At 36.1% G+C, this 15,568-nt stretch overlaps 1 protein-coding gene across 3 annotated transcripts in view; it reads left to right on the top strand.

The window, feature by feature from the left end:
* The window catches only part of STPG1 (sperm tail PG-rich repeat containing 1), a 57,534-nt gene that overhangs the window by 1,311 nt on the left and 40,655 nt on the right, over nucleotides 1-15,568 (top strand). The window contains exons 2-4 of one of the 3 annotated variants that reach the window (XM_032300822.1): nucleotides 1,575-1,693; nucleotides 3,393-3,442; nucleotides 11,223-11,368. In XM_032300822.1, coding sequence (XP_032156713.1) covers nucleotides 11,263-11,368 — 106 coding nt within the window. In that variant the 5' untranslated portion in view covers nucleotides 1,575-1,693; nucleotides 3,393-3,442; nucleotides 11,223-11,262. The remainder of the gene's footprint in view (nucleotides 1-1,574; nucleotides 1,694-3,392; nucleotides 3,443-11,222; nucleotides 11,369-15,568) is intronic. The other 2 variants (XM_032300823.1, XM_032300825.1) reach the window with 2 other exon arrangements.

The raw sequence follows: 15,568 nt of genomic DNA, 5'->3' as shown, positions 1-15,568 counted from the left end.
TTGAAAAAGTTAAAGCAGAGTAAGGGGCTAGAGAGAGATGGGTTGGTACTTCTTAAGAGTGGGTGGTCAGGGAAGTCATCCCTAAGAAGGTTTGAGCAGAGAGTCTTGTGAATTTGGTGACAGGACCATAGGTCGATGCCCTGGTACGGTGAGGAAAAGGAGCTCCCGTGCAGCGAGGAGTTGTGGCAAAAGCCAAGGAGGTCCCATGCAGAGAAGATCAGTCTTTAGGTGGTGGGGTGTGACAGCTGCCTTCAAATTCTTGCAGAATAGTCATATCGAACATTTTGACTGTGACTCATGGTATATGCGTTTTACATTGTGACCCACCACAGCTAAAACTTCACAAAAGACTGTAGACTATGACTTGCATTTTGAAAATCACCAATGTGGAAGAAAAATGAGACTTATTCTGAGTTGGTTTCAAACGTTGGAATTAGGGTAGAAAAAAGAAAAAGAAAATCAGCTTTGAGACAGGAAGGAAATTTCCAACAATGAGAACTGCCCAACAGTAAACTTCCCCCAGGAGTCTTTAAACTGTGTTCTGATGAAACCTAGCATTCTGCTTCAAGAGAGTCAAACATTTCCCATATGTATAACCACCCGTATACACCCAGCCATCCCTTGTTTGTTTTATATTTTGAAAACTATATGTAATATTCTAACTTCAGAAAACCAACCACGTCAGGCACGGTGGCTCACGCCTGTAATCCCAGTGCTTTGATCCCAGTGAGAAGGCAATCCCAATGAGAAGATCACTTTAGACTAGGATTTCGAGACCAATGTCTCTACAAATAATTTTATAACTAGCCAGGTGTGGTGGCAGATGTCTGTAGTCCTAGCTACTCTGGAGGCTGAGGTGGGAGGATCACTTGAGCCCAGGAGTTTGAGGTTGCAGTAAGCTATGGCTGCACCACTGCACTCTAGCATGGATGACAGCATATGATCCTGTCTCTAAAAATAATAATAATGAACCAATCACACCCACTCAGGGGTGCTAAATGTCAAAATTTATCAAGTTAACATTCAGTATGAGAAGTTAAGGAGTGAGTAGAAGTCAAACTTCCTGAGTTCAAAGCCTGATTCCCACCTCACTTCTAATTGTGACCTTGGGCATGTTACTTAACCCCCCACCAAACTTCAGTTTTCTCATCTGCAAAAATGGGGATTATACTTCATTGGATTATTGTAAACATTGCATGAGGTATTCCACAGAAGGCATTTAGTACTATACAGGTTCCACAAATGATAGCTGTTATTTTAAGTTGTTTATATGCCATCCCTGTGCATATATTAAAACCCTACATTAATAGAAGCCTACTGCAGGACAGGCAGTATTAACCACTTCACATGCATCAGCCTAAGAGCAAGATACTGTAGGCACTCCCAGTTTATGGAGGAGGAAATGGGCTCAAAAGGTTAAGTGGCTCATCTAAAATCAGAGCTATTAAGTGGCAGAGCATAACCTTGAACCCAGGACCGGATACTCTGGACTGCTGCACTGACCCTCACCTAGGAATTGCTTAAACATATGTTGTTGATTTGGAAGGTGGTATATCTTTGCTGCTCTTTCTTAGATTCTAGGCCCATGCCATCCTGTCACGAACAGTTGTACAAGCAAGTGGGCCAGTGAGGCACACCTGGGCGGTGCTGTGTTCACATCTGGCCTGTACCTACTCTCATCCTGACTTCACAGGTCTGCAGTGAGAAGACCGGAAAGCATTATTAACACTGTGGTCTTTTGATGGTAGGATGGGGGATTGTTTAAAATTTTTTTTGTAATTTCTCACATTTTCTTAAATTTTGACAGAGTACATACATTAGTATTACAGTAGTCCTCCCTTATTCATGGGGGATGAGTTCCAAGACCGCCAGTAGATGCCAGTGAAACAGTGGATCATACCCAAACTGATTACTGTCAATCACACTGTTTCTGTTCATAACTTCCACTCACAAATGTAATGCCTTTTCCGTCTTAACTAAGCACTCATCCTGCTCTGTGGCTGTAGATTTATAGTTTACTAGCACCAATTTTTCCCCCTTTTAAATTTCATGGAAAAAAAGTTTTATTCTTACTGTAGATACTAGCAACCTCAGAATACAGTTTTTTTTCTTGTCTTATTAAGTCATGAACTTTCGCCTTTTCACTTAAAGGAAGCACTTTACAGCTTCTCTTTGGCACGTCCAAAGTGCTGGCATCACTACTGTTGTCCTTTGGGGCCATTATTAAGTAAAATAAGAGTTCCTTGAACACGAGTTCTGAGACAACATGACAGTGGATCTGACAGTCGAGACGGCTACTAAGTGACTAATGAGGTAGCAAATACAGCTTGGATGTGCTGGACAAGGATGACTGGCATCCCAGGAGGGGTGGGGCCAGGCGATGTGAGGTTTCATCACATGCATCAGAATGGTGCATAATTTAAAACAGATGAATTATTTATTTCTGGAATTTTCCATTTAATATTTTCAAACCACAGTTGACCGTGGGTAACTGAAACTGGAAAATGAAATGACAGACAAGGGTGGACTACTATATAACAGGAAGCTTAATATTTTTCTAATCACTTATAATTCCAGAACACTCATACATTTTTAAATAACAGCTTTATTAAAGCTAGGGCAATAGATAGTTCTTACTAAAATGGCATAGCACTGAGGAGTAGTAAATGAATAGTGGCTACTCTGGTTACTTTTTGAGACAGGGTCTCACTTTGTCACCCAGGCTGAAGAACAGTGGCATGAACATAGTTTACTGCAGCCTTGACCTCTTGGGCTCAAGTGATCCTCCTGCCCCAGCCCCCAAGGTAGCTGAGACTACAGGCACAGGCCACCGTGCCTGGTTAATTTTTATATTTTTTATAGAGATAGAGATTCACCGTGTTGCACAGGCTGGTCATGAGCTGAAGCTATCCCCCAACCTCAGCCTTTCAAAGTGCTGGGATTACAGGCATACTGCACCAGGCCCTAGGGGCTGCTTTTATAGACACTAAAAGACCCTTCATTGTTAAGCTGGATTGATGATTGTGCTTTGATCATTATTAATTTGTTTCTGTTGTTTTGCATCTCTTGATTTCTTGAAGAATGCTGCCAATAATTCTGTTAAATATCACATTTTTAGTATAGTTTGTCTACCAAAAAAAGTTGAAAATTGCTGCTGTGAGGTGACAGAACAAAGTAAAGAACAAATACTGGGGGGAAAGGACTGGTAGAGCATGAAATCATTTATTCAATCCTTTACTCTTTAGTATTTACAAATAGTATAAGTTCCTTAGGAAAAAAAAATGGGCAAAATGAAACCCAAGTCTGCTAATGAAAAATAATTTCAAAAATTAAATTGTGCCCTTGCCATTATTAACAACTAAAAAGTAGTTAAATATGTTAACTCTTTTTAGACATTGGACAACAGGCACAGTACAACAATCTCTGAAGGAAGAAAAACAAGGTGAGTCCTACAATTGCCCCCATTTAGTACTGGGGTCACTTTTTAGGCCATATTGTAGGAAATCCAAATGAATTCCAGATTTCTGGGTTGGGAAGATAAAAATAAGAATTCAGGGAGGCCAAAGAAGCTATGATTTATAGGGAGAACCCTAAAGGAAGGAGCTGCACAAAAAAATGTTCAGAAACCTGAAGAGAAGTCTCCTTAAGTTTTTGGCTGAGCAATAATCTACACATGCATGAGAAGAAGCTAAGACTGGCGAAATACCCACCAAAAGGCTGAAGGCTGAACGATTTCTGGGGCTTAAACAGGACTAGGAATGTTTCGTTTTACCATAAACCAGAATGGAGAGACATGGTATTAGATAAGAATTGGGTAGAGTTCACAGAAATGTCATGGCCTAGTGGTCGGGATAAATTATTCCCGGAGTAAAAACTGCTCTGGACTTGCCATAACAAAGTTTGAAAGCTTGAAAGGGTCAGATGGATCTACAAGTGACTGAAAAATATGCCAGAAAAAAACCAATGCAACATTCTTTACAGGACTATATCAAAATCCAGCACTCAGCAGCGTAAAATTTAAAATGTTCAATATCTAATACAAAATTACCAGACATGAAAAGATACAGGAAAATATGACCCATATCTGAGAAGAAAATCAACCAATAGGAACAGACTTAAAAATGACAGGTTACTTTGGGAGGCCAAGGTGGGTGGATCATGAGGTCAGGAGTTTGAGACCAGCCTGAACAACGTGGTGAAACCCCATCTCTACTAAAAATACAAAAATTAGCTGGGCATGGTTGTAGACACCTGTAATCCCAGCTACTCAGGAGGCTGAGGCAGGAAAATCGCTTAAACCCAGGAGGCGGAGGTTGCAGTGAGCCAAAATTGTACCACTGCACTCCAGCCTGGGTGACAGAGTAATACTCTGTCACAAAAAAAAAAAAAAAAAAAAAAAAAGGACAGGCTATAGAATTAGTACAAAGAGACCATAAAGCAGCTGTTATGAATATTACAAATATGCTCAAGGATGTAAAGGAAACTGTGAACATGAAAGAAAGAAAAAAATAGAATATTTGAAATAAGGATACAATAGATGGGATTTGCAACTGATTAGACACTTCAGAAGATCAGTGAACTTGAAGACATGACAATATAGACTAACCAAATGAAGGATAGGAAGAAAAGAGACTTAAAAATAATGAACAGAATCTCAATAACCTTCCAGAAAATATGAAAGATCTAATATAACTGTAGACCCAGGAAAGAAGGGGGCAGAGATAGAAAAAAATATTTGAAAAATTATGGCGGAATATTTTCCATATTTGATGAAAACTACAGCCTATAGATTAAAGAAGTTCGTTAAAATCCAAATATTAAAGACCTAAAGAAAATTATGCCAAGTCACCATGAAAATCAAATTGCTGAGAGGCACATAGAGTAGTCAAAGTCATAGAAATAAAAAGTACTATGGTGGTTGCCAGGGGTTGCAGGGAAAAAAGGAATAGGGAAATACTGAGGAAACACCATATTGTTGGAAATACTGGGGAAGTGCCATATTGGTTAGTGGGTGTAGAGTTTCAGTTTTCAAAATGAAAAGGTTTATGGAGACAGATAGTGGTGATGGTTGCACAGCATTATGAATTTGAATTCCACTCAGCTGTACGCTTAGAAATGATTGAGATGGCAAATTTTTATGTTATGTGTAATTTACCATAATAAAAAACTGGGAAAAATCAAATTGCTGAATTAAAGTAATAAACAGAGAAGCTTTAAAGTTGATGGATTAAAAAAGGAATCATTGCTTACAGAGTTTATCACTGTTACAGTGATAAACAGAAAAGCTTAAAAGTTGATGGATAAAAAAAGAATTATTACTTACAAAGGAATCAAAATAAGAATTATAGTGGACTTCTCATCAGAAACTATAGAAGTCAGAAGACAATGGAATAATACAAAAGTTCTTGGGAGAGGTAGGAAGAGAAAAAAACACCTACAAACCCATAATTTTATACCCAAAATAAAAGAAAAATAAAGACCATTTCAGACAGACAAAAACCTAGAGGATGCATTATCAGAAGACCTGCACTGCATGAAAAATTAAAAGAATTTCTGTAGATAGGACTATGACACTAGACAGAATCTTGAATTTACACAAAGAATTGAAAAGCACTGAAAATGATAAATATAAAATACTTTTTTCTTATTTTAATCTCTTTAAAAGTTAATTGAGTGTTCAAAAATAACAATATGAGATTCATAATATATGTAGAAGTAAAATGTATACAAAAGTAACAAAAATGATGGAAGGTGGGAAATGGAAGTGTATGGTAAATTTCTTACATTGTATATGAAGTAGGATACTATTATTTGTGATAAAGATGTATACTGTAAACCGTAAATCAAGCACTATACATAAGTATAGCTAATAAGTCAGAAATGAAGATAAAATGGGACCGTAAGAAATAAGTGTTTAATCTCAAAGGATCCAAGAAAAAAGAAACAAGGGCCAATACTGTAGGAAATTGATAGATTTAAGCCCAACCATATCTAGTGCCACATTAAATGTAAAAGTTCTAAACATTCCAATCAAAAGGCAGAGTTTGATTAGACAAAAGAACCAAGACCTAATATATGTTGTCTTTAACAAACCATCTTTAAATATAAAGACACATTCTAACTTGGTGGTCCATGGGAAAAAAAAGAAAAAAAATATTTATATATATATATAGACACATTCCTGCCAGCTGAAGTGTGAAGAAAACTCAATAATTAAATATAAAGACACAAATAGGTTAAAAGTAAAAGGACAGAAAACATATAGTGTGCTAATAATAAAAGAAAGCTGGAATGGCTGTCTTAATATCAGAAAAAAAAATAGATTTTAGAACAAGGAATATTACCAGGGATAAATTGGGACATTTTATGATGACAAAGTGGTCAATTTACCAAAAAGACAAAAATTATAAATGTGCATGCACCTAATAATAGTGCTTCAAAATACACAATAAAAACTGACAAAGCTTAAAAGAGAAATAAACAAATTCACAATAATATAATATGAGAATTTCAACACTTTTCTCTGATTATTGATAGAATAAATAAACTGTAAATCAGTAAGGATGTAAAAGACTTGAACAAACTATCAACCAAGTCTACCTAACTGACATTTATTTAAAAACCCTATTCAACAACAAAAGGAAAAATTCAAATCAACAACAAAAAGATAACTAGAAAATCCCCCTGACTACTTGGAAATTAAACATCAGACTTCCAAATAAACCAAGTGTAAAAGGAAAATTACAATGAAAAATAAAAGATATTTTAAACTGAAAGAAAAATGAAAATACAGCATGTTAAAGTATATGAGATGCCACTAAAATGGTGCTTACGGGAACATTTAAGATATTAAATACACATATTAAGAAAGAAGAAGGGGCCAGGTAAGGTGGCTCAGGCCTGTAATCCCAGCACTTTGGGAGGCCAAAGCAGGCGGATTACTTGAGGTCGGGAGTTTGAGACCAGCCTGACCAACCTGGTGAAACCCCATCTCTACTAAAAATACAAAAAAATTAGCGAGACATATTGTTGGGTGCCTGTAATCCCAGCTACTTGAGACATTGAGGCAGGAGTATCCCTTGAACCTGGGAGTTGGAGGTTGCAGTGAGCCCAGATTGTGCCATTGCACTCCAGCCTGGGCAACAAGAGCAAAACTCTGTCTCAAAAAAAAAAAAAAAAAAAAGAAGAAGAAGGTTCTAAATTCAATTATTGAAGCTTCCACCTAAAAAGCTAGAAAGGTAAGAACAAATGGAACCCAAAGTAAGCAGAAAGAAGGAAAAAATAATCGTAGAAGCCAATGAAATAGAATATATAGAAAAACAATAGAGAAATATCAATAAAACCACATGCTGTTTTCTTTTGAAAAAAAATCAATACGTTGGTAAACCTCTAGCCAGACTTATCAACAAAAATATGTAAAACACAAATTGCCCAGTATCAGGAATGAAGTAGGGACATTACTACAGAACTTGCAGATATTGAAAGAATGATAAATGACTTTCTGCCAGTAAGTTTCCTGACAGATGAAATGGAAAAATTTCCTTGAAATAAAAATAATAAAAAATACCAATATTTGATAATTTACAGGAGCATTTAAAATATTAAATACACATATTAAGAAAGAAGAAGGGGCCGGGCGCGGTGGCTCACGCCTGTAATCCCAGCACTTTGGGAGGCCGAGGCAGCAGATCACTTGAGGTCAGGTCAACCTTGGGAGGTCGAGGCAGAAGAATCGCTTGAACCTGGGAGTTGGAGGTTGCAGTGAGCCGAGATTCTGCGATTGCACTCCAGCCTGGGCAACAAGAGTGAAACTCCGTCTTAAAATAAAGAAGAAGGGTCTAAATTCAATTATTGAAGCTTCCACCTAAAAAGCTAGAAAGGGAAGAACAAATGAAACCCTTTTTTTGTTGTTGAATAGAGTTTTTTATAAATGTCAATTAGGTTCACCCTTTATCATTTTATAATTTTATAATGATAAAGGGACATTTTATAATGACCCTTTATCATTACAAAATATTACCAAATTTTGAAATTACCAAAGCTCAGTTAAAAAGAAATAAATAACCTGAAGAGCCCTGTATCTATTAAGTTAATGGACTTTGTCATTAAAAATCTTCCCACAAAGAAAACTCTAGGCCCAGACAGCTTTACTGATAAATTTAAGGAAGAACTAATACCAATTTTACACAAACTGTGCCAGCAATTAAAGGAGGAAAAAAAAAAGAAAAAAAAAAAACGCCTTCCAGCTCATTTCAGGAAGCAAGCATTACCCTGATGTCCAAATCAAAGACATTTTTAGAAAGAAAAGGAAAGCTACAGATTAGTAGCCCTCATGAACACCAGTGCAAAAATCCTCAACAGAATTTTAGCAAATTGAATCCTTCAATGTATAAAAGTGATACTATCTTATGACCAAGCAGCATTTATTCCAGGAACACTAGGTTGTTTTAACATTTGAAAAGCAATCAATGCAATTTACTTAATATATTCACAGAGAACAATTATATGATCATCTCCATAGATGCAGAAAAAGTATTTGATAAAATTGATCACTTATTCCTATTAAAAACTCTTAGGAAACAAAGATTTGAAGTGATAACAAACTTTTATAAAAAACCTACAACTAACATTGTACTTAATGTTGAAAGACTGAATGCTTTCCCACTCAAGCCAGAAACAAGACAAAGATGTCCACTATTGTCACTTTTATTCAACATTGTACTGGATGCCCTAGTTTTTGCAATATTACAATAAAAAGAAATAGGCATACAAATTGCAAAGAAAGAAAGAAAACTTTTTTATTTATATATGATGTGATTATATATATAGAAATTCCTAATCAACAAAAAACCTACTTGAACTAAAAAAAAGCTCAGCAAAGTTGCCGGATGCAGCATCAATATATACAAATTACTTATATTTCTGTATATCAGCAATAAACAATTAGAAATTTAAAAAAATTTAAGACCATGTTAATGACATAAAAATATGAATTACATAGGAATCAGTTTAAGAAAATATAAAATATGTGCAATATTTGTACACTGATAACTGTAAAATGTTGCTGAGAAATTAAAGAGTATCTAAATAAATGGAGAGTATACCATATTCATGGATCATAATACTCAACAAAGTTAAGATGTAAATTCTCCCCCAAATTGTTCTGTAGATCCAATGTAATCACAGCCAAAATCCAGGGAGTTTTTGTTTTAGTAGAAATTGACCTATCAGTTATATGGTAATTCAAAAGGGCTAATACAAGAGCTAGTATAGTCAAAGTAATTTGCAAAATAAGACAGAGTTGGAACTACCTTACTTTAAAACTTATTCTAAAGCAAAATAGTGTGCTGTTGGTATAAGGATATACATAGAACTCGACCAGAATAGAGAATCTAGAAACAGCAGTATATATATGTAAGTAAACACACACATGCAGAGTAGATTTGTGATGAGTGTGCCAAGATAATTAAATGAAAAAAGGATATTCTTTTCAGCAGATGGTGCTGGATTAATTGAATCTCCAAATGCAATAAAATGAACCTGACCCTTACAGTAATACCATGTACAAAATTTAATTCAGAATGGATCCTAGGCCTAAATGTAAGAGCTAAAACTATAAAACTTCTAAAAGAAAATGTAGGAGAAAACATTTGTGACCTTGAGTTAGGCAAAAATCACTTAAATCTGACAAAAGAAATCTTAAAACCTTAAAATATTTGACAAATTTGATCAAAATTTAAAATTTTGCTTTCAAAAGATAATGTTAAGAAAATAAAAAGGCAAGCCTCAGCCTGGGAGCAAATATTTTCAAAAAATATATTATAAAAGGGTTGTATCCAGAATGTATTAACTTTTAGAACTCAATAATAACCCAGTAAACCAACTATTTTTGGTTTTGTTTTTTTTGAGACAGGACCTTGCTCTGTTGCCCAGGCTGGAGTGCAGTGGTGAGATCATAGATCACTGCAGCTTTGATCTCCTGGGCTTAAGCAATTCTCTCATCTCAGCCTCCAGAGTAGCTGGGACTACAGGTATGCACCACCACGGCTGGCTAATTTTTTATTTTTTGTAGAGATGGAGGGTCTCACTATGTTGCTTAGGCTAGTCTTGAACTCCTGGCTTCAAGCAATCCTCCTGTTTCAGCCCCCCAAAATGTTGGGATTACAGGTATGAGTCGCCATGCCCGGCCCCAATTTTTTTTTAAGGCAGAACATTTGAACACACTTCACTAAAGAGGGTACATAAGCACATGAAAATATCCAAATTAAAATGACAATGAGATGCCATTATAAAATCACTAGAATGCCTAAAATTAACAAGATTGAGCAAACACATGTTGGTGAGGATGTGGAACAATCGAAACAAAATACTGATTATATGCAACAATAGGGAGGAATTTCAAAAGCATTACACAAAGTGAAAAAAAGACACAAAAGAGTGTCGCTGTATGATCGCACTTATGTGACATTCTAGAAAGACCCCAGTTGTGACAGCAGAGCAGTGGTTGAGGGTACTGACTGCAAAGGGACACAGGGAGCTTCTCAGCATGATAGATCAATTAATATCTTAATTGTGGCGGTATTTAACTCGACTGTAAACATTTGCCAAAACTTGAAATTACACAACTAACACTGATGAATTTTATTTGTATATAAATTATATCTCAGTAAAGCTAACCTTACAAAATAAAAATAGGCTGGGCATGGTGGCTCACACCTGTAATCCCAGCACTTTGGGAGGTTGAGGCAGGCAGATCACCTCAGGTCAGGAGTTCAAGACTAGCCTGGCCAACATGGTGAAACCCTGTCTCTACTAAAAATACAAAAATTAGCTGGGTGTGGTGGTGGGCACTTGTAATCCCAGCTACTCAGGAGGTTGAGGCAGGAGAATCACCTGAACCAGGGAGGCGGAGGTTGCAGTGAGCCGAGATCATGCCGTTGCCCTCCAGCCTGGGTGACAAGTGAAACTTCATCTCAAACAATAAAGAAATAAAAATAAAATCTAAGGCTTCAGTAGTTCTGTAAGCAACATCAACGACTTCTCTTGGTGTTCCTGTTGTAGGCAGCACAGTGTGCTTGGGACTTTGTGTCACTGGACTTGGTAGATCTCAGCCAGCACTCATACCATTTCTATCTACCCTCGAGATAGGACAGAACCCATTCACAACAATTAACTAACCAATGTGAAATGATCTCTACAAATACTGTATTTTGCTGTTTCAGGTGCTTAGGAGAACATGCAGTAGAGGTTTTCATCAAACAAATGGAACATGTCACAGAATCACAGAATTTCGCTAATGTGGACAACTCCGCACAGAAAAATGAACAGGCTGGCAAACATCCCAGACGTGCCAGTAAAGTACAGAAAGGTCTGGTGAACTCTTAAGTAACTCTGTGCAGGGAGGAGATAGCTCCTGATATATGTTTATTTTAGTACATCAGAGCAAATTTGGGGGGAATAGTAAATCCTGGGTTATATTCACATCCTTAAAGGCATACCAGATAGATGGCTTTAGGCCCTACTGTTTCAAGTATGATGATTGGGAAGAAACTGTGAGAAGAAAGGATGAGGGAAAAAGGAGGAAGTCTCTTTAAAACAAACTAACAAAACCCAGACTTGTTATTTCCATGTATCTCATAAGAATCTCTGTCCTCAAATTTAGATATGTAGGAGATCATTTTTTTATTTCCTAAAACTCAACTTGAGTTATGACTGCACGCCCCCATTCTGCTGGGTTGAAAGGATAACTCCAGCCATTATCAGCATAAATCCTCTCTCCCTCACGGTTGCTTCAGGGTTGGAACTTGCCTGATAGTGTGATCCCAGGAGGCTGGGTTGGGAGGGGAGGAATACTCGGGTCATTGATCAACCGTCCACATTGACGAGATGTCCAGTGTCCCAGCTCATGTGCTTCCTTTGGTTTTGCTAGTGTTCTGGCAAACTAGTGTTCTGGTTTGTTGGTGTATTCTGGGCCATACCTGTGGTTGAGGAATTATTGCCGAGACTGGAAACCTCATATTGAGATCCTCCTAGGCTCCAGCGATTTTTCTTTTGAGGCTATTACCACCTCCCTGGTGGGCTTCCAGAGTCACTGCTGCTCTCAAATCCAGAGAGATCTCTCTTCCTCTCGTCCTCTGATTTTGTACTCTCTTTTTAACGTTTCTTTAAATTGAAGCATAACTATATATTCAGGAAAATTGCACAAATCATAATTGTATAGCTTAATGAATATTCACAAAGAAAACACCACCTATGGAATAGCTTCTCAGACCAAGACATAGAAGTCAGCAGCATCTCAAAAGCCCTTGTCCCTTCTCAGATATTATCTCTCTTCTCTGCAAAAGTAAACACTACAGTCATCCTGACTTCTCATATCTTTAGTAACTTTAGTTTGTTTTTGAACGTTATGTAAATGTGAATCATACAATATGAACTTTTCCTCTCAGGCTTTTTTTTTTCACTTATATTTCAGAGATTTAACTTCATGTTGTTTTATGTATCAGTAATTGCTTCACTTTATTGCTCTTGTTTGAATATACCACAATTTATCTATTCTACTATCGAAGGACATTTAGGTTGTTTCCAGTTTGGGGCTATTATGAATACAGACTTCTGTAACTATTCTTGTACCTGTCTTGTGGGACACATATTTATGTTATTTCTTGGGTCTATACCTGAGGAGTGGAACTGATGAGTCATAGGGTATGTTTAGGGTAAGCTTAGTTGATACTGCCAAACAGCTTTCCAAAGTAGCTGTGCCCATGTTACCTCCTTACAAGCAAAGTATGTGAATTCCAGCTGCTCCAAATCCTCACCATTTTTAGCTCATAATAGTTTTAATTTGCATTGCGCTGAGATTAATGAGATTGAACACTCTCATGTCAACTGGCCTTTTGGATATTCTCTTTGGAGAAATGACTGTTCAACATTTTTGCCCATTTTTTTCTGCTGGGCTCTCCCTCCCTCCCTCCCATCCTCCCTTCCTTCCTTCCTTCCTTCCTTCCTTCCTTCCTTCCTTCCTTCCTTCCATCCATCCAGGAATTCTTTAAACCATTCTATCCTTTTCTTATTTATAAGAATTCTTTAACCATTCTAGAAACAGGTCATTTACTGGTTATAGGTAAATGTCTTCCCCTAGCCTGGGACATTCCTTTCCACCCTCTTAACAATGTGCTCAGAAATGGAAACTCTTAATTTTAATGTAGCCCAAGTTATCAATCTCTTTATGTTTAGTGTATATGTCTATTCTACTCATACTTAAGAAATCTCTGCCCACCTCTTCTAGAGCCTCTATTATTTTACCTTTTACATCTAGATCTACAATTCACTGAAATTGTTTTTGTGTAAGGAAGACGCCCAAGTCTGTTGTTTTCCATGTTGACCCAGCACAATTTATTGAAAGGCCACTCATTCTCTACTACATTGTATTGCTGTTGCTATCTTTGTCATAAATCAAGTGTCCAGTCATACGCAGCTCTGCTTCAGGATTATTTATCCTGTTCAAATATCATACTGTCCTAATTATGTAACTTTATAACAACTCTTTAGTAGCATAAGCCCTTCGATTTTGTACTTCTTTATTTATGCTGGCTATTCTTGACCCTAGTGCATTTCCATATAAATTTATTTTACTCTATTTTTTTATTTTTAATTTTTATGGATGTATAATAGTAGTACATATTTATGGGGCACATGTCATATTTTGATACAAGCATATAACATGTAATGATCAAATCTGGGTAGCTATAAAAATTTAACAATCTTTTTTTTTTTTTTTTTTTTTTTTTTAATAGAGATGGGGTTTCACCATGTTGGCCAGGCTGATCTTAAACTCCTGACCTCATGATCCACCCGCCTTGGCCTCCCAAAGTACTGGGATTACAAGCGTGAGCCACCATGCCCGGCCAGCTTATTAATATCTTAAAAAAACTCTACTCTCATTTTAATTTGGATTGTATTGGTTCTAGAAATTGATTTAAAGATAATTTACACCTTTATAATAGATATTAACTTCTCTAATCCATGTATAGGTCCTTTCTTTTATTTGTCTTAAATTGTTCTCAATGTTTTACAGTTCTCTATGTAGAAGTCTTGCATATCTTCATTATATCTATCCTAGGCATCTGATTTTTATGCTGTTATAAATGGTAATTTTAAATTGTTTGTTGCTGATATACAAAAAGTTAATTGATTTTTGTATATTGACCTCAATTCTGGTGACCTCACTAAATTCAACAATTACCTCTTATAGGGTATCCATAGATTCTTTTGTAATTTCTTCATGTACAATCTTGTTGTCTGTGAAAATGACAACTTTATTTCTTCCTTTCTCATCCATATATTTTATGTATTTTTAATATATTTTATGGAGGCATTTGTAGTGGCTAGAGACCTTCAGTACAGTGTTGAATAGCAGTTGTACTAGTTTCACTCTCTATCTCAAGGGAAATCTTTTAATATTTCATTTTTCAGTATCATGTTTGCTATAGGCTTTTGTTATAGACACCTTTTATCAGATTAACAAAGTTTGCTCCCATTTCTAGTTTGCTAGGGTTTTTCTTTTAATCATCAAAAGATATTAGATTTTATGAAAAGCTTTTTCTGTTTCTGCTAAACAGATACTTAACCAAAAAAAAAAAAAAAAGATATACATAGGGAAAACAGCATATGAAGGAATGCTCAGCATCATTAATCATTAGGGAAATGCAAATTAAAACCACAATGAGATACCATTGCATACCTAATTCCCATTACCTGAGATTAGATTAAATGGATTAAATTAGATTAGATTAAAAAATCCATTGCCTGAGATTAGAAAGACTTCCCATTGCTGATGAGAATGTGAAGTAATAGAAACTTTCACATACTAATGGTGGGGATTATGACTATGAAAAATAGTTTGGCAGTTTTTTAAAAAGTTAAACATGTGATCTAGTCATTCCACTCCTAGGCATTTACCCCCCCAAATGTAAACTTATATCCATTTAAAGGCTTCTAGATAAAATGCTCATGGCAGTTTTATTTGTAATGCCCCCAAACTGGGAACAACTCAAATTTACGTCACCAATGAATAAACATCGTGTTTTTATACAACGGAATACTACTCAGCGATAAAAAGCAATGGAGTATTGATATATCAGCAACAGAGATGAATTGCTCATAGTAATTATGCTGAGCGAAAGAAGCCAGGCAAAAAGAGCACATGTGACAGGTATATGATTTTTTTAATCTATTGAGATAATCATATGGTTTTCCTTCTTTAGTTTTTTAATATGATGAATTATATTGATTTTCAAATGTTAAACTATCTTTGCATTACTGGGATTAGTCATGATGTATTATCTTTTTATATATTATCTGATTTGATTTGCTAAAATTATTTTAAGAATTTATGTATTTCTGTTTATGAGGGCTGTTGATCTGTAGTGATCTTTTTCCCTCTTGTAGTGATGCCATATAGTTTTGGTATCAGGTAGTACTTACCTCATTGAATAAGTTTGGAAAGGTCTTTCCCTCTTCAGTTTTCTGCAACAGCTTGTATGGAACTGATAGGTGGAGTGTTCTATAA

The sequence above is a fragment of the Sapajus apella genome, unplaced genomic scaffold, assembly GCF_009761245.1.
Source record: "Sapajus apella isolate SASKATOON/1434 unplaced genomic scaffold, GSC_monkey_1.0 scaffold43, whole genome shotgun sequence".
In the NCBI taxonomy this organism is placed as follows: Eukaryota; Metazoa; Chordata; class Mammalia; order Primates; family Cebidae; genus Sapajus; species Sapajus apella.
Note: the sequence above shows the minus strand (reverse complement) of the source record. Positions and strands in the feature narration are given on the sequence as shown.